At 44.3% G+C, this 19,033-nt stretch overlaps 1 protein-coding gene across 1 annotated transcript in view; it reads left to right on the forward strand.

The window, feature by feature from the left end:
- SLC22A3 (solute carrier family 22 member 3) overlaps nucleotides 1-19,033 on the forward strand; it is a gene marked incomplete at both ends in the record, with an annotated part of 90,467 nt that overhangs the window by 21,608 nt on the left and 49,826 nt on the right. Inside the window, one exon of the mRNA XM_080700760.1 lies at nucleotides 18,825-18,928. Coding sequence (XP_080556886.1) covers nucleotides 18,825-18,928 — 104 coding nt within the window. The remainder of the gene's footprint in view (nucleotides 1-18,824; nucleotides 18,929-19,033) is intronic.

A 19,033-nucleotide genomic window follows, 5' to 3' on the forward strand; every position in this document is an offset into this window, starting at 1 on the left:
ATAATTATAAACTCTCAAGTCTTAACACAAAATGCTTGCAAAGGCGCAATCTCCAGGTGTCTTGAGTCAAAGATTCTATTGTCCTAAAGCTGCCCTGGACTTCCTTGAAGCTCTCTACCATAAAACCTGGCCCAGGCAATCCTAAGATCAAACACTTGCTCACGTCTCTTTTCCTGATTCCAATCGACTGGACATGTTATAATAATGATTCTGCTGTCAAATCCACTTTCTCTTGACTCCAAATATAAGCCACAAAGAACAAGAAACAAAGTAAAACTGGACACAAGACATGAAGGCAGGAAGGAGCCGTCGCAGAGTGTGTTAGGGAATCTGAGACTAGACCCAAAGATGTTTGCGTGTTCAGTTGTCAGCCTTGTGATCTGCCCACCTAATCAGCCGCTCCTGGCTTTCTTAGTGGATTACTGTGGGAGCAGGCTCTGAATTACTCTGGCTGTAGAGCACAGCAGTTTTCAGGCTGTGCCCAGCTCTAAGTCACCCCATGTTATAAAACAGCAGTTTGCCATGAGTTACTCCCTATGGATACAAGTGCCGAGGTAGAATGATTCAACCTTTTGTTTGTACAAGTAAACAAAAACCATCTGCCCGGCACAACCATAAGGAACAAGCTGATAAATTATTTGTGCCAATAAAAATATGAACTTTGTTGGCCGGGCGTGGTGGCGCACGCTTGTAATCCCCGCGCTTGGGAGGCAGAGACAGGAGGATCACGCAGGTTCGAAGCCAGGCGCGTGCGCTGGCTTAAGAGACCCTGTTTCCAAATAAAAATACAAAATAGGTGTCTGGGAGTGGAGCCCGGAGGTAGAAGGGCTTCCAGGAACCCCAGTACCACCAAAAAAAAAAAAAAAAAATGAACTTTGTTGAATTAAATCAGGAATATATGGACGCACAGACATATCAAATTATATCAGAATGATTGGTCACATGACCTTATCAGTCACACCAGATGTAACCCCCTCGCCTAAGACCCATAGAAGGAGAAACACCCAACATTCTGCATGTTGGAAGCATGGACCTTATCACCTGGTCCCCCGACGTGAACCCTGCCCAGGAAAATGGCCACACAGTGACAGACCTCCAACTTTCTGTGCCCGAGCTCAGTCCGTGCCATTTTTCCTGCCTGGTGTTGGGCCCATTTTGAAATGGTCTGCTATCCGGTCCCTGGCCTTGACATCTCTGTCTCAGAAGTCAGCGTTGACACTGCTGTGACACACACTGCTCTAAAATTCCTGATGACTGCAACTTAAGGAGGGAAGGTTTATTTGTTCACACTTCTGGAAGTTTCAGTCCATGTTAGGCTGGATCATGTCTGTGGAACTCAGGGCAAGATGGTGGGGAGCAGAGAGAGATGGAGGGAAGAGGATATAGATGCATAGTCCCCGAAGCCACACCCCAAGTGACCCATCCCCTCGGCTACCCCATAAGCTCATCAATCCATCGATAGATATATCTACTGATGAGATTAGAAGCATGATGACTCAATTATTTCACTTCTGAACAGTTTTGAGTTGCTAATACCTGAATCTTTCCAGGGGACAGTCTATATCCAAACCATAGCAATGCTTTTCTATGCCTTGTGTCTGTTCTGTGCCTTCATTCTTGGTATGGGCCTCCTGAAATCCTGTGGCCACCTCAATCCTTTCTTAGCTGTACTATAATTTTATATATCATTGTGTGAAGTGGTACATTTGATTTGAGTGCTATAGATATTGATTAGAATTTAAAAAAATAACTTGTGATTGCCACGATCACTACCACCAAGAGAAATCAAGAGTACTTGGCGAATTAAAGCTGATGAGAGTAACGTAGCTTTGTGAACTGATTGTTCTTCAGTAAATTCTGACATTGTGGAAAGACACAATTGTGTCCGGTCTATGTTGAGGGCATAGCTCGCTGACCACAGTTTCTGCTGTAAAACTTTTCATTGTATGTATGTTTGTCTTCTTATGGCAATCATTTTAGTGATATGAATAACCCTGTGTTTTTGCTTAACACTCCCTCCATGTTCACAGAATCAGAAAATAACAGAACAGGAACCACTAACCTTTAAGTCTATTCAGAGTTCCCTAATTTGACATAAGATTCCGGAAGGATGTATCAAAATTAGAAAGGTGGTGGTGGAATTAGAATACAACTTTTTAATATTCATATCAAATTCAGTCATTCTTAGAAGTTTCTGGAAGACATGTGTCAAACTGAAAATATCCAGGATTTCAGTTCTGTTCACTAGTTTTTGTATTCTGGGAGCGTTGACTCTATATGGCTCCAGTGCTGCTGTTTCATCAGCGTGGCTGTCTGTGTCATAAGAGCGTGTTCTGATTAGAAAAGGGCTTTGGCAAACTTTAAAAGGTAACATGTTACTGCATGCTCTGGGGAGGTTAGGAAAATCTTTGGCAACTGTGGTTTCCAAGGGGAGCAAAGGGGCCACCAGTAATTTTGAAGGATAAAAATTAACATCTGAGAAGATGGAATGGGTCTTATTTTCCCCACTGGAATTCTATCTCAGGGAACGTCCAGAAGACAGAACACAGGTGGGGAGTCCTTGACACCTCACAGGTGGGGAGCCCTTGACACCTCACAGGTGGGGAGCCCTTGACACCTCACAAGGGCAGACTTCTAAGGGACTGGATCTGAATGTTCTAGAAGTGACCCCAACAGTTATCAGAACTCTGCATGGCGTCCTCACGCACAGGCGGGGAAGAGGGACACAGTTGGAAAAGACTTGATTTTCTGTTTCCTCAAAAGGAATAAACTTACCAAGGGATATTTTAAACAGATTTTTTTTTTTTTTTTTTTTACTTTTCCATACTTCTCTGTGTGTGTTTCACTCTTCTGGGACACCCGCCCTGCAATCCAGTGGCTTGACATTGTTCTAGTATGTTCCATGGAGTCTCAGAACTTAGCTGCTGGACATCACTTCGTCTGTATTGGAAGAAAATTTCAAACAGCAGAGACACTGCTCAATATGCCAGTCATATATGATAGAGCTGGGTTTTGTACCAGGGAAGTGTCAAAAAGTGTCTTTCTTCTGATAGGTTAATTGAGTATCTTCCTTTTCCTAAACCAAAGGATCATAAAAGGCAGTTAAGCTTTGTATCATCATCATTATTATTATTGTTAGCTCTTATATCGTTTCTAAGGAGAAGTCTTATAGTGCTTTGTTTTGCTCTTTAATACCTACAGTTACCAAACGCTTGGCCTATTTTGTGCTAATTATTGTGTGACTTCAGCTACAAATCATCCCTTGGGATTAGCTGTCACCAGGGTTTGAGGAAACCAAGAGCTGGGGTTCGTGCTCTCTACCTGACACTTTTTCTGATTTGCATCTCATTATTCACGATCTGTTCATATGCAGGTAAATACATCAGAAATACACGTGCTCCATTTGCTTAGTCTGAACTTTGGCTTTTAAGAGTTAAGGTGCATGTTGGAGGCTGAAATAGAAGGATCACAGGCTCATGGCTGGCCTCAGCAACTTAGCAAGGCTCTCAGCAACTTGGTGAGACCTTAATTCAATATAAAAAAGAAAACAGGTCTGGGGGTATGGCTCAGAGGTAGGATGTCCCTGGGTTCAATCCCCATTACCACAAAAAGAAAAGAAAAAAGTTATGGGGGAATTTTACTCAATCATAAAGAACAACAAGATTGTCATTTGCAGAAAAATGGATAGAACTAGAGATTATGCTGTGAGGTCAGTCAGTCTCAGTAAGTCAGTGGTTGAATGTTTTCTCTCAAATGTGGAAGAGCTAGAGAGAAAAGAGGAATAAAAGAGACTTTAGACAATTGAGAGTGAGCAGGAGGACAGAGGAAGGCAAAGAGGGAGGGAGGTGGGAAGGGGGGACAGAGGGAGTGGATGAGGGGGAAATTCAAGTTATTTTATGCCCATTTACGAAAGCCTTGCTGCCAAGCTCACTGTCCTGTGGGAAGGGTAGGTAGCGAGGTGGAATCTGAAGGGACACACGCCAAGACCTGTGTGGATGGACATTTGCTTATATGACTTTGAACCTTGCTACGTATATAATTACAAAGCACCAGTAAAAGTGGAACAAGGTACCCCAGAAGGCAGCTCCTCGCCAGGGCTCAAAGGGACCTTGAGATGAGAGTACGGACAAAAACATGAGCAACTGTGCACAACTTTACACTAGCGCTGTCTTAAAGTGAAGCCAGGAGAATCTGCTGTTTCAAATCCTAATAGTTAAGTTGTACTACAGTATCTTCCAGGTATAATGCATGAAACTTTGTGATACATATGTAGTTGAGAGTAAGAAAGAAGGAGTTTAACGTAAATTTATTTCATTTTCTTAAATTATATACTTCATGACAAGGAAAAGGAATACTAGAGATTTTTTTAATTAGTGAAGAGAGATTATGATGTCTGTTTTTATCTATCATTTTCTACCAATTTTGGAAACTGAACCAAAATTCTGCTTAATATGATGTGTTGGAGTTGGGAGCAAAGAATCAGTGTAACCTCTGGTATTCCAGTAGCACGTGTGGTGATAATAACATGTCATTCAATTATATTTCCAGTGAGTCCAGTGAAATAAAGAAAATTATAAAGATTGAAAATTTCATAGTGCATATTCATAATGGTAGGAATTTAACCTTCTCAATAAAACATTCATTAAGAATGACTTTATAAACCGGGCCTGGTGGCACACGCTTGCAATCCCAGCATCTGGGAGGCTGAAACCGGAGGATCGTGGTTCGCAGACAGCCTCAGCTACTTAGTGAGGCTCTCTGCAACTCAGTGAGACCCTGTACCAAAATAAAGAGTAAAAAGGAAGGCAGGGATGTAGCTCCAAAGTTAAATGCCCCTGGGCTCCATCCCCAGACCCTCAAAAAAAATGACTTTATACCCTGAAAGTGCATTTCATGTGGTTTTTAAAGTGTGAAATAAGGCAAAATTATAACATAGGTATCATGTTGCAAGAGCCAAAGTATTCTAGTTCCCAGCTTGACCCAACTTGATTTGTCTTTAGAACGGGAAAAGACAAATATGGATTCACTTATTTGCTTTTCAACTGTGTGCATTTCTCCAACCCATGCACAGCTTGGTGCTAAAACTGAAGCTCTGCCTAGCTAAAGAGGTAAGAGAACAGCCGGGCATGGTGGTTCATGCCTGTAATCCCAGTACTTGGGAGGCTGGGACAAGGAGGATCGTGGATTCAAGGCTAGCCTCAGCCACTTAGTGAGGCTCTGATCACCTTAGTGAGACCCTGTTTAAAAAATAAAAAATAAAATAGGTCTGGGAGTGTAGCTTGGAGGTAGAATATCTCTGAGTTCAATCCTAGTAACTTACACACACACACACACACACACACACACACACACACACACACACGAAGGTAAGAGAACAGCACCCAAACTGGCAGACCAGTTGGAAACTGGGGAGGGGGTAAGATTCCTCAAAAGTGAGAGAACTACAGAAAGGCTGGGTCCTAAAATTGGAACAAAAACTCATCCCAAGTCCTTGCTTTATGGAAACATAGGGGAGAACAGCGGGGCCAGGCTGAATACAAAGCATCTCCCAGAAGCTGTAAAAGGACTAGTCAGAGTTTGCAGCTTGGGTCCAGGGAAAGCAACTTCTTATCCAAACAAAAAGCCAGCACTCATCAGAAGAGTATACCACACCCAGAGATGCTGCAGTGGTTGGTACCCACCAGCTCAGGCCCTGTCCTCAGATCCCTCGAGCCAAACAGACAGGCAAAGAAACCACACTCTGGTGATGCCCAGGGAGGAAAAGGAAGGTCCATAGAAGTTCACTGAGTGGGCCTTGATGTCACATGTAACAGCAAAGACCTCAAAGTAGCTATTATAAATATATTCAACGGGTGGCATATGCCTGTAAACCCAGTACTTGGGAGGCTAAGACAGGAGCATTGCAGGTTCCAGGCCGGCCTCAGCAATTTATCTACCAGTACTGGTGTGGCAGGAGTAAGAGACTCTCCCATTGGACTTGAAAATATCTAACTATTCCTGGAGAGGGGTTCTTGATTGATTTTAATGTTTTCACATTATAAATTGCTTTCTACATTTCAAGTGAAACTAAATACCATTTAAAAGACTTTTAAGAAGACAGTCTCCCCACCTCCTGATTCCTGACTAACAATTATGTCAAACATTATTTTCAGGAAGAGCACCTTACTCCCCGGAACCCCAAATCAGCCCCAGATACTGTTGTGACCCCTTTCCCCTTACCGCGCTTGCTTGATTTCCCTCAGTGGAAATCCCCTCCTCCCTATTAGGTGGCCATATATTCAGTACAGAATTTGTTTTTCTAAAGAAGATATAGTCTTATATTTTTCGTAAAATGCATACAAATAATACCAGTGCAAAAACCTGATAAAAATGCAGGTACAAGCACAAAATCCCCAAGCATCCGTCCACTCAGAGCTCTTAGGTTACCGTAACGGCTCTCCTTTCCTGACGTCGTCGGTGAACATGCAGGAGGGTGCGTGAAAGGGGCGCCGCCTCCAATACCCTGCGCCTGGTCCTGTGACCTGACCTTTAATTGTGTTCAGAAGGTGGGTTTCTGTCCCTGTCGGTAAACAGAGGCAAGAAGCGACAGGGCTGAGCAGAGAAAGCCGGCTCTCACACCCGGGGTGGGGAGGGGCAAGAGCACAGGGGCTCCCGCCCAGGCTCAGGGACGACCTGGCACTTCTGCAGGCAGAGGCACCAGGAGACTGAACACAGGACAAGCTTCCGCAGGCATTCGAAAGAACCAGCTGCTTTCAGACCCTTTCCAGACCCAGGGGCCTCCATACTGATAGGTCAGGGGTAAGAAACTGTCCCTTGGGTGTGAAGAGATCTAACTATACCTGCACCCGGCCTGGGCACAGGGGCCCACAGCACAGCGGGACCACTGGTCCCACACTGCCCGCCGCTCAGAGGCCCACAGCGCGGCGGGACCACTGGCCCCACACTGCCTGCCGCTCAGGGGCCCACAGCGCAGCGGGACCACTGGTCCCCACTGCCCGCCGCTCAGAGGCCCACAGCGCAGCGGGACCACTGGTCCCCACTGCCCGCCGCTCAGAGGCTCTGTCCCCTTTTGGAGCATTGCCTCTTCTCATTCTCCACTTTTGGAGAAACCAACGTTCACAACATTAAACTTCCTCTGTGCATCTTTTTTTCCTCTGTTTTCTCCTCCTTGTCTTCTTCCCTTGGGTTCCTGAAAAACTTCTCCCAACAGGTGTTCCAGGTCATGAATTCATTTTTCTCCAGCTCTCAATCTGCAGCTCGTGGTTTATTTTGCCAGTTAGGATCCTAACCTTCACTGGTTCCTTTGTGCAGAGATGCTCCTTCTTCATGGCGAATCCCTCATCTCATCGGTGCAACGGTCTTGGGCCTCACTGGAGTACGAATTTGGGTTTAAACAACTCCTTGTTTCTTGTGGTAAATATTTTACCCGGAGTCGTTTTCTCCAAGAGCTCAGAAGGTCCTGTGCTTCTGAATTGCGGAGCCTTGCCCTGCCTCTTCGTTTGCTTACAGAAGGACAGAGCGAGTTGGGTACGGGCAGGCGCACTGTTGACAGAGATGCAGGGCCCGCTCAGTTGATTCTCACTGGTTGCCATTTCTGCTGGGTAGTGTGGGATCAGGAGATGCCCGTGGGGTTAGGAGGTCTAGCAGCTTTTCCTTGTGGGGTTTGACAGCGCTGCACAGGGCAGCGGGGAGGCAGCTGGTAACCCCTCCCTTGGTGCTCAGCTGCCAGCCTCTGTAGTATCGGCATGCATTGCCGTAGCCAGGCTTTGCTGTGGTTTGATGCCCAGAATTTCCCCCTCGAGCTTCCTCAGCTCCTGTGCCTCCCAGGAGTTGCTGGTGAAGGGAGTGTGGGTGGGGGAGGACTCCCTGGGCTTGGTTCCCTAACGCATGTCCTTGTCGCAGACAGGTGAGCTGGTGGCAGAGTGACACCCACCTTCTGTCAAAACTTCCCAGCGCTTGTGAGCAGAACCTTCTGCAGTTTCTACCGCTGGCTTGTCAGTCACTGGCTCAGGAAGCTCGGTGGCCTGGGCGTCTGGCTGTCCCCACAGGCTCATGGGCTTGCATGACAGGATGGTGGCGGTGCCTCCTCCTGGGGAGCAGAGCAGGGTGGGGTGGGGCACTGGGAGGGGCAGGACAGGGAGAAGCCTGTGTGGACAGGGACGTGCTCATCCCTGAATTCCAAGGAAGACAAGGAAGGCCAGCCATCTGTCTCCTTTTATTTGTTTGTGTATTTATGCAGTACTGGGGATAGAACCCAGGGGCATTCTACCTCTGAGCTACATCCCCAGCCCTATTTTTTATTCTTTATTTTGAAACAAGAGTCTCATTGAGTTGCAAAGGGCCTCACTAAGTAGTAGTTGAGGCTGTCCTCAAACCATAATCCTCCTGTCTCAGCCTCCCAAATGGTTGTATTACAAGTGAGCGCCACCATGCCTGACTTCTGTCTCCTGTTTTAAATTTATATTTTTGGTAATCTTCACTTGTATAAACCCTCAAAAACATTGCATGTGATATGTGATGTTTCCTAGGATGGCTTAAAAAATAATAGCAGAAATTTCTTTCACAGGTCTAGATGTCAGGGGTCAGAAATTCGGGAGTGTGCAGGGGGCTCCTCTCAGTAGGCTCCAGAGACTGAGATCCGGGCCTCTCCCAGCATCCAGGGCTCCTACAGTCTTTGGCCCTCCTTGGCTTATAGCCACAGAGCCCCAGTCTCTGCCTCGGTCCCCACTGCCTTCTTCTGGTGTGTGTGTGTTTCCTTATAAGGACAATTGACATTGGATTGAGGCCCATGATGATCCAATATGACCTCGTCTTTTAGAGGGCGAGGGCAGGAGGAAGGTACTAGAGATTGAACCCAGGGGTATTCTACCTCTGACCTATACCCACAGCCTAATTTTATTTTATTTTATTATTTTGAAGCAAGGTCTCATTAAGTTATCACACACTGGTGACCTTGAAGCTGCAATCATCCTGCCTCAGCCGCCCACGTATTAGAATTGCCAGCGTGTGCTACTGCGCCCAGCTCAGAATAACTTCATCTTAACTAATTACGTATGCAAAGACTATGTCCAAAGAGTGCCTCATTCTGAGGTTCAAGATAGACATAAAATTATGCAATAATTAATTATCTCCCAGAAAGCACTTAACTGGCTGATAGCTTCTATATATACATCAGTAGCATATTAAACTAAATTCTGATTTAATTGGTCTGAAGTGGGTGTCAGGCACTTTCTTCGTTCTCCCAAGTGATTCTGATGAACAGCCTGTGTTGAACGCCACCTTTAAAAACCAGCAGTTATGCTCTGTATCATCATCATCATTCTATCACTTAAAATGCAATTAGCAACATTCATTGGGTCCTCGATATGTCTCCGGCATTGGGCTACGTACACCACACATCGTCTAAATGACATCAGCAAGGCTGTTTTTCTCATTTCACCAAAGGGTCAGGGATGTTAGGAAAACCACAAAGGAGCGCAGAGCTGGGGCGGCAGAGCCAGGACCGCCAGGTTTTAGACTCGCTCGCTCTGCCTGAGAACTCCGCACAAGTCAGGAGCCTTTCAGCTCCTGGGCTTTAGACAGCTCCGCTTCTTTAGAGGAATTGTAAACATTTTAGCTGCATGTCTTCCCTACAGAGAAATCAAACCCAGAACAGCGGGCCAGTGTGTGGAGTGTGTTTTACGGTGGAAGGAGAGTCATGAGACCGTACATTAGTAAGCGAGGAGGCATTACTACCGCACAGATTTACTGTCTTCATTTCTCCCAGTTTTACAAGTTCAGACCCAAAGCCGCGCATCTGAAGGCATCTCTGCATGCTATTTCAAAGCTCGTTTGCTGAGCCATGCACTGAGGGTGCCGCTTTGCTCGAGCTCTGCGGCCCCAGCCTGGGCGGCCCTTGTAGGCTGTGGGGCCGGCTGTGCCCCTCAGTCTTACTCTGTCTCCCTGGACTCTGGCTCTGCCAGGGGCCAGGGCATCTATTCCATGAGCAACCTTCTAGACTCTTCCTCCATCATCTTGGGCTCTACCCTCCCTCTGTCTTGAGTTCTCTGGGTTCCTAGGTGAGAAACTGCTGGTCTCACCCTTCCCCACTCGGGGTGGGGGCAGGTGGCTCCTCACTGGTCCGCACGGCCCCACATGTTGCATCCTCGTTTCTGTCTCTGTGCCTGGGACTGCTGGTCACCCACCCTTGTTTCTATCTAAATCCAGCTCATGGTTCCGGAGTCTGTTTCTATCCCATGGACCCCACCATTTCTTTCTCTGAATCCCCCTCGCATTTACGTATGCACTTTAGGTCTCAGTTGCTCTCCATTTGCGGCAGGTAAGTTGACCTTGGCTTTCACGCTGCACAAAGAGCTCAGCAGGAAGCAGAAACTAGGAAGCACACCACTCCGCTTGCTGTTTCTCTCAGCCTCGTCACTCATACGATGCCAAGCGTACAGAATTGAGGTTTTCTAGAAGAACCATGATTAAATCTTGAACCCGCAGATCATCATGACACCTATAAGGAAAACACTGACTTTGGGGTATTAAATGAAGAGGCCCACACAATGCTGTCAGATCCTGCTAAAGAATGTTTTCACTAGGACCGAAATGAACAGTGGCGACCTTTCTTCTCATGCAGACCCAACCCAAGTGATTTCCTTTATGATTACTCTAATTTTTAACCATTAGAGACCTCTGTTGTAAGTGCCTTGGGGTTGACTAAAAGCGGAATCTGCCTGTGGAAGTCATCCTACGGTTGATTTAGCCAGTGCCAAATGTAGCTAGGTGCACACGGCACCTGACAGTCAAACCCAAGCTGTCAGTGATGTTTTGAATACTGGTGACAAGTTGAATTTTTCTGGATTCCAAGCTAATAGCTGATTTGGAATGCTTCTGCTTGTAACTTGTCTCAGACCCCTTTCTGTTGCTATAGCAAAATACCTGAAGCTAGGAACTTAAGAGGAGAAGAGGTTGATTTTACTTGCAGTTTGGGGTGTGAGAGTCCAAGAGCAGGCAGCTCCATCTGTCTGGCCTCTGACAAGGTCCTAGGCTGATACATTTCAGTGGTGGCCCGTGCATGGAGCTGAGATGGCAAGATAGGAAAGGGAGCTACTTGGGGGTCAGGTCACTCTTTCTACAGTAATCCACTGTTTGTTTGTCTGTTTTCCCTAGTACTAGGGATTGAACTCAGGACATTCTACTCCTGAGCTTTATCCCCAGCCCTTTTGATTTTTTATTTTGAAACAGTCTTGCCAAGTTGCTGAGAGTTTTTCACATTGATGTAGCTGGCCTTTAACCTGTGATTGGCCTGTCTAAGCCTCCCAAGTACTGGGCTCACAGGCATGTGCCGCCACGCCCAGCTTAGTAACCTACTTGTGAGGGAACTCACTGGGGTCCTGAGCCCTTGACTGCCCAATCACCTGGCATTAACCGCACCTCTCAAAATTTCCACCACCTCTCAACACCACCACAATAGAGAATTTGTTTTCCTAAAGAAGTTATAGTTTTATATTTTTAATAAAATGCATACAAATAATACCAGCAAAAACTTGATAAGAATCCCAGAATAACACAGATAATGAATGGGCTCTATTCCCCATGGCTTGTGACTAAAATCAAGTGTGGGGTGTCCTCTGATCTTCAAATATCTCATGTGAAAGTTTGGTCAAAAGAGCTAAATTGGACCCTGATAGTCCATCTAACTGATGGTTCGGGTTCTTCCCCCTGTTTTGAGGAAGAAGCTGGGTCTACCTGAGATGGTAAGTCTTTTTCATACATACACATTACTTTTTTTTTTTTTATTTTATTGGTGCACTGTATTCATACATCATAGTGGGATACAAACTTTTGTAGACATACATGCACATATCGCCCAGTCAGCCCCCACCCGATCCCCACCCCATTCTCTCCCCATCCCTCCTTCCCATGCTTGGCTTAGTGGTTGACATCTAGTATTATAGCAATTTATCCAAAATTAAAAATGATAATCTCACATAACAGTTTCATTTGTCTGATACCAAGCGTTTGATGATTTAAAGATAGCATTTCAATATTTCTTTTTGCTTTCTTTCTTACTAGAGCATATTTTTTTCTGTTTCTTTTTTAGGTGAAACTATCATATATTTATATATTTATTTTTCAGAAAAAAATCTATCCTAATATGGAGTATGAATTCTAGATACCCAAAACGATCTTGAAAAAGAACAAAGCTAGCAGATATATATTTTCTGATTTCAAACCATATAAAGCTACAATAATTGAAACAGTGTAGTACTGTTCTAAAGGCAGATATATAGACCATTAGAGTTAAATACAAGCCTAGAGCTAAATTCTTCCCTATATTATCAAGTTATTTTTGACAAGGTTTCCACGAACATTTGGTGGTGGAAATAATAATCTTTTAACTAAATATTGTTGAAAAATAATAATTACATGGAAAAGAATAAAATTGGACCTTTACCTAATCCCACATACAAGTATTAACTCAAAATAGATAAAAGACCTAAATATAAATCTTAAGACTATAAACTTTTAGGAGAAAATCCGGGTCATAAAACCTCACAACATTGAAATTGGCAGTGATTTCTTGGATATGATTTCAATGGCACAGGCAACAGAAGAATATACAAACTCCCTAAAAAATAAATAAAAAAAAATATTGTATATCCAAAGACAATGTAAACAGAGTTAAAAGTTACTAATAGAATGGGATAAAATATTTCCAATTGCTGTATCTGAAGGTATATTAATATTCCAACTAGAAATCCTAAAAATTAACAACAATAAAGGCAAACAATACAACTTAGAGATAGGTAAAAGACTAACATAAATAATGAATCTCCACAGATAACCAATCTTAGTTGTCTGTTGGATGGAAACTCTTGTTTCTCTGGTTCTGGTGAGTGTTACCTATTTCTTCTTTGTAGTTAATCTCTTTGAGTATTTTCTCTAGCGCTGGTTTTGTAGACATAAATTCCTTCAGTTTCTGTTTGTCATGGAAGCTTCTTATTTCTCCATCTAATTTGATAGAAAGTTTTGCTGGATAGGAAATTTTTGGCTGGAAGTTGTTTTCTTTCAGAGTTTGGAATATGTTACTCCAAGCCCTTCTGGCTCTCATGACTTGGTTTTGGAAGTCTGGAGTGATTCTAATTGGTTTGCCTCTGAATGTCAGTTGGCCCTTTGTTTTTGTTGCCTTTAAGATTCTCTGCTTGGCTCCCACATTGGTCATTTTGACAATTATATGGCGTGGGGATCCTCTTCTCCGATCCTGTCTAAAGGGAGTTCTATAAGTTTCCTGGATCTGTGTATCAATCTCTTGCTCTATATTTGGAAAATTTTCTGCTATTACTTCCTTGAAGAGATTGTTGATCCCTTTGGTATCACTTTCTTTTCCCTCCTCTATTCCAATTATTCTTAGGTTAGCTCTCTTAAGATGGGCCCATATTTCTTCAATGTCAGATTCCTGCTGTTGGATATCTTTTTCTAGATTAGAAACTATGCATTCATTTTTGGATTGCTCATCTTCTAAGAGCGAGATTCTGTTCTCCATGTGGTCTAATCGGTTGTTTGTGCTTTGAATTGAGGCCTTTACTTCATTAATTGCATCCTTTATCTCTTTTTGGCTCTCTCTGAGTTCTTTTCGAAGCACCTCTATTATTTCTACAGTTATTTTCCTGATTTGATCTTCTAGAAATCTCTGATTTTCTGTTTTATCAGGTTCTGATGTTGTGGGGTTGTGCACATTCATTACTCCAGTGTTATTCCTCTTTCCCATGATTTCGGAGATTTGTGCCTTCTCTGGGTTCTTCCCTTGGGTCACTATGGCTTCACTTAAGGTGCTCTGGATCTCGAGTCTGTATTATCTCAGACCCCACTACTTCTTTACTGTGTTGTATCACAGAGTCTCCGACCCAGGGAGTCGATAGAGGCTGCTTTAAACTATGGGGGGTGCCAGGTTGCACGTTCTCCTATGGTGTGATATCTCTGCCACCACCACTCCCTCACTGGGTCAAGTCCCAGGAGGCCCAATACTGCGATTTCTCCTCTGTGGCCCGCAATTTGACTCACTGTTCTTGAGTACGCAGATGTAGCTGTACTGGACTCGGTGAATTCACTGCTGCTGCCGCCGCCGGTGGCAATATGGCGCCTCTGCCACGCCCTTGGCCATGAGGCTGGCGTATTTTTTCTTCTCTGGTTTCGTTTTCCACTCTGAATCCCTGCAGCGTGTGCTGAGCTCAGCCACTGGGAGCTTTAAATGCTGTCTGCGCCGAAAGATCCCGCCTGGCTGTTCCGCAGCGGCTCACCTGGCTTGCTGTAGCCGTCTGTTGAGTTCGCCGCTGCTGCCGGCAGTATGGCGCTGCTGCCGCGTCCTCGGGCGCGTGTGTCTCCTCTGTGGCCCTGAGCTCTGTTCTCAGTCCGCTTTCTCTCTGGAGCCTGGTGGTTTTTTTTGTTTTTCTAGTGATGGTGTTTTCTGGCTATGAAAGGCGCTCTTTTTGTGGTAATGGAGATTGGTTGTTAGCGGGACTCTTAAGCCCCGCTTTTCTCGGTCGCCATCTTCCCGGAAGTCTTCCACATTACTTTTAATCTTACTTCTCATCTTTAACCTTGGTATATCAGAGTTTTAGTTTTAATAATAATTTACAAATCACAACTTTGACTATATCTATATCATATCTATCTATATGTCAAATAGCTGGCCCTAGCATTTTATCATAAAACTCAAATCCAAATAATATTGATTTGGATTTTAACAACTAGCGCACTAACCAAAGCCCTTAGTTGCAAACCCTTCAAAAGTCCCTGATTTGGCGAGAGCCGATGCACATGCTTGCCGTGGAGTGAGGCAGTGGAGCCCTTTTGGCACTGCGTGAACAGCTGCTGGAGTTTTTTATCAGATTGACTTTCTCCTCATGCCAAGGAGAGTTACTCTCTTTGTGTAAAAGTGACTTTGAAGATTAATAAGTAACAGAATGGGTACACATGGGTTTATGAACATTAAAAAATGTGAAATGCATGTATACACTTGGGAAAGAGAATTGAAGATGGCTTTTTTGGTCTAAATAGATTGCCTTAAAAGAGAAACAAACCGTAGTGCCTCTGATTCAGACTTAAGCTCATTTTTGGCAATTCACAATAATTGACAAGAGTTGGAGTTAGGTCTTCTGATGAGCTGTAATCACTTAGTGCTTTATTTAGGGTGCCTTACCTTATGAAGTCCATAGGTTTGAGTGCTTGCCCACCTCTCGTAAAATACAATGACCACACTGCAGGCCCAGAGCGTTGCAGTAGCAGGCAGTGAGTCCACAGCTGAGTAGGAAGCCTCCACCCCAGAAGGCAGCAGTCTGCTCCCGACTGTATGAGCCAAAGTGAAAACCAAGCTCTCGAGCCCCGGCCCCTAAGGCATTCTCATGTTGGAACACTACGTGCATATGTGTATCTAGGGGCATGTCTTTAAAATAGGTACTTTTAAGTGCATCTATTTTGTACTTTTGAAAGCCAGCAGGATCCCCATTATAACAGAAACCAGGCTAGGTATTTTTAAGAAGAAAAGGATTTAGTGAAAGGATTGAGTTTGAGCTGTTGGGGAAGGGCTTGAAAAGAAGGAGCAGGCAGACCAGGAAGGACGCTGTCTGGGCATGGAGGTTGGTGTGGTGGTCGGCCCTGACCTGCTGGATGCCCCAAGCTGAGCCGCTGACCTGTGGGGCCGCGTGGGGCGGGCACTGGCTCACTCCTGCATTCATCAGCCTCTGCTGCCACTACCAGGGCTGGAGCTGAGCTGCTGCCAAGGGCAGAGGCAGAGTCCCCACTGCCGCCTCCAGCTCAGACTGGAGTCTGAGCTGACACCAGTTCCCGAACCTCCACAAAGGCCCGAGGGCAAAGGAGTCTGGGAAACGTAGAGACGGCACCTGGAGCCCCAGATGTGGGCGGCAGCAGACAGTGGGCAGCATTAGCCCACTTGACTCTCATAGTCCTGCAGAAAATGTTGCCTGGGCATGGGGTAGCCATGTAGACATGTCTTCTCAATTAATTTTATATAAATGCAAAATATTTAAAAAATCTTGTTTGCACTTTTTCTTCTGAGTGAAAAAAGACTATTGGTGTTATATCATAGAATATTTTGTGAGTTTAAAGAATATCAGGTCGGGTGTGGTGGCGCACATTTATAATCCCCCCAGGCTGAGACAGGAGGATTGTGGTTTGAGGACAGCCTTAGCTACTTAGTGAGGCCCTTTGCAAATCAGTGAGACCCTGTTTCAAAATAATGAATAAGAAAATAGGGCTGGAGGTGTAGCGTGGGGGTAGAATGCCCCTGGGTTCCATCCCCAGTACTGAAGTGATGATGATGATGATGATGATATCAGGGGGACTTCTTAATTCCCTCAAGTCTAAAGCAGCTGACCAGATTCTTTAAAAGTGTCACTCTTCTAGGCCCTACTGTTTCATCTATGAAAAATGTATCATGTGCCTCTTACATTAGCCAGCCCAGCCATTTGAGGGACAGAGGAATGAAGCTAATTCTACTGTGTGGGATTTTATACTTGACACTGATACCTTTTTTTTGGTTTTGAGGTACAGGGGATTGAACCTAGGGGCATTCTACCTCCGAGCTATACCTCCAGACCTATTTTTAAAGTTTTATTTTGAAAGTGTCTCACTAGGTTGTGTGTCTCACTGCTTGCTAAGGCTGTCCTTGAAACTGTGATCATTCCTATCAGCCTCCCCCGTACTGAGGTTACAGGTGTAAGCCACCACACCCAGCTGTTTGGTACTTTTCTAAAGCAAAATGTAATTAAATAATCTTTTGCCTTCTGATATTTTATATGCATTGATTCTAGATGTGTTCTTCACATGTCTAATTCCAGTGGAAAATGATTTCAGATAAATAACCATCTCATCCTGACTTAAGATGGTACCTTTGCAAACCACAATCAATGATAAAAATCTTTTCAGATTGTAGGGTTAGATTACTACTGCTATATTAGATTACTACAGTTATAGTAACATATATTACTATATGTTATATCTAAAACTCTTTAATCTCAATGATTTTTAGCAACTATGTGAGGTAGACCAGCTGCCATTACCCCAACTATTTTGCAGACTATGTTGACAGTTCATTGGCTATAGAACCAAGAGGTTAGGCCTTACTGATAAATATCACAGTTTGCTTATGAATATATACTTATGAGCCTACTCACAGTTTTCTTCCAACAACATGGATTTCTTCTTCTGCAATGGTCCAATGCAGAGACCTCTGGAAGTCTGCAGAGACAGTTGGGTGCAGGGCCTGGGCTGCTAAGGACTCAGTTTTCAGATCTTCAACTCACACGTGTCTTCCTCCTCCAAGTGGCTCTGCCAGAGAACAGGCCAGGGTGAGGAAGGGGTCAGGACCCTCTCCCATCTTACCAGGGTGCATGGCTGGAGGTTTACAGCCTGGGGTGGGGTCACCAAACCATGGGACAATATGAAAGAACAGTATTGATATTTAAAAAGGAGTTAAGAAAGTGACTAATAATTTATTAAATAACTTTTTGTAAGTTCGGTGTTTTCCATTTATATTTCTACAGTAAACTTGAATGAGGACTTAAGTGATGTGTTGGCCATTAGAAAAGTAAAAATAATCCTGATGATCGATCAGAATGTGAATCTTGGCATAGAGCTGAGAAGGAGGTCACATAATTCAGTAACATTGCTGGAACAAAACTCTCTTCATTCCCAGTATTTTATTTATACACACTAGGTTTCTTAGACCATAAATTTATAAAAACGAAAAACAGCAATAAGATTGATGTTAATATTCTGTAAGAAGGCATATTCATCCACAGACAAAAATATCTTATTGGAAAAGCCCACCCTCTCTTAAGTCTTCTGAAAATGGAGAGGCACACTTACAACAGAACCTCACTCCTGTTTAATGGTTATTTTTCAAATTTCATATTTTATGTTTTTAAATTATGATCTGAAGGCAGTAATAACACAACCAGAAAAATTGTGATATATATAGAGACTTTTGTTGCAAGAAATGAATCAACGAGGGGAACATTGCCACTGAAGTTATGTATATATGTGAGATTGCCGATGCTAATCTCGAAATCAAGCATGGGGAAGGGGAGAGAGCCAGGTAAAGCTCACCAGGTACCGTGTGCGTGTGTGTCCCTGCCATCTGAATTACATGATGGTGTGATATTACAGTGTGCCAACAAATGCATTGAAAAGTTTATATGTCTATATATGTTACATATATAACATGTACATCTCTGTTATATACACATGCATACATACATGTTATATATACCTATCTATATGTTATTGCACACAGAAATATGGTCGTCAATAAAATATTTCTAATATATTAGAAACATTAGAAACAGAGCATGGTGGCACATGCCTGTAATCCCTGTACTTGGGAGACTGAGACAGGAGGATTGTAGGTTCAAAGTCATCCTCAGCAAGCCGGGCGTGGTGGCGCACACTTGTAATCCCCGCGCTTGGGAGGCAGAGACAGGAGGATCACGCAGGTTCAAAGTCAGCCGCGCTGGCGTAAGAGACCCTGTTTCCAAAAATAAAATAGGTCTGGGAGTGTAGCCCGGAGGTAGAAGGGCTTCCAGGAACCCCAGTACCACACACACACAAAAAAAGTCATCCTCAGCAACTTAGGATCTTGGCAACTTAGTAAGACCTTGTTTCTAAATTAAAAAAAAACAAACAATAAAATAGGGCAGGGGGTATAGCTCAGAGCTCAGGGGTGGAATGCCCCTGGGTTTGATTCCCAGCAACACACACAAACACACACGAGATGAAGCTCCCTGCATGCCTCCATGTTATTTTCTCTGTTTTTGCAGTTCGACCTTGTCTGTGACGATGCGTGGATGCTGGACCTCACCCAGGCTGTCCTGAACCTTGGCTTCCTGGCTGGGGCGTTCACCTTGGGCTATGCAGCAGACAGGTAGTGTGGGTGTGACGCCATCTTACACCACGACGATGCGACACGTGCATGTGTGTCTGTGCCTTGTACCTCGAAGGAGAAGACTAGAAATAACTTCATGGGCCA

Source organism: Muscardinus avellanarius (genome assembly GCF_963383645.1).
Source record: "Muscardinus avellanarius genome assembly, chromosome: 8".
Lineage (NCBI taxonomy): Eukaryota > Metazoa > Chordata > Mammalia > Rodentia > Gliridae > Muscardinus > Muscardinus avellanarius.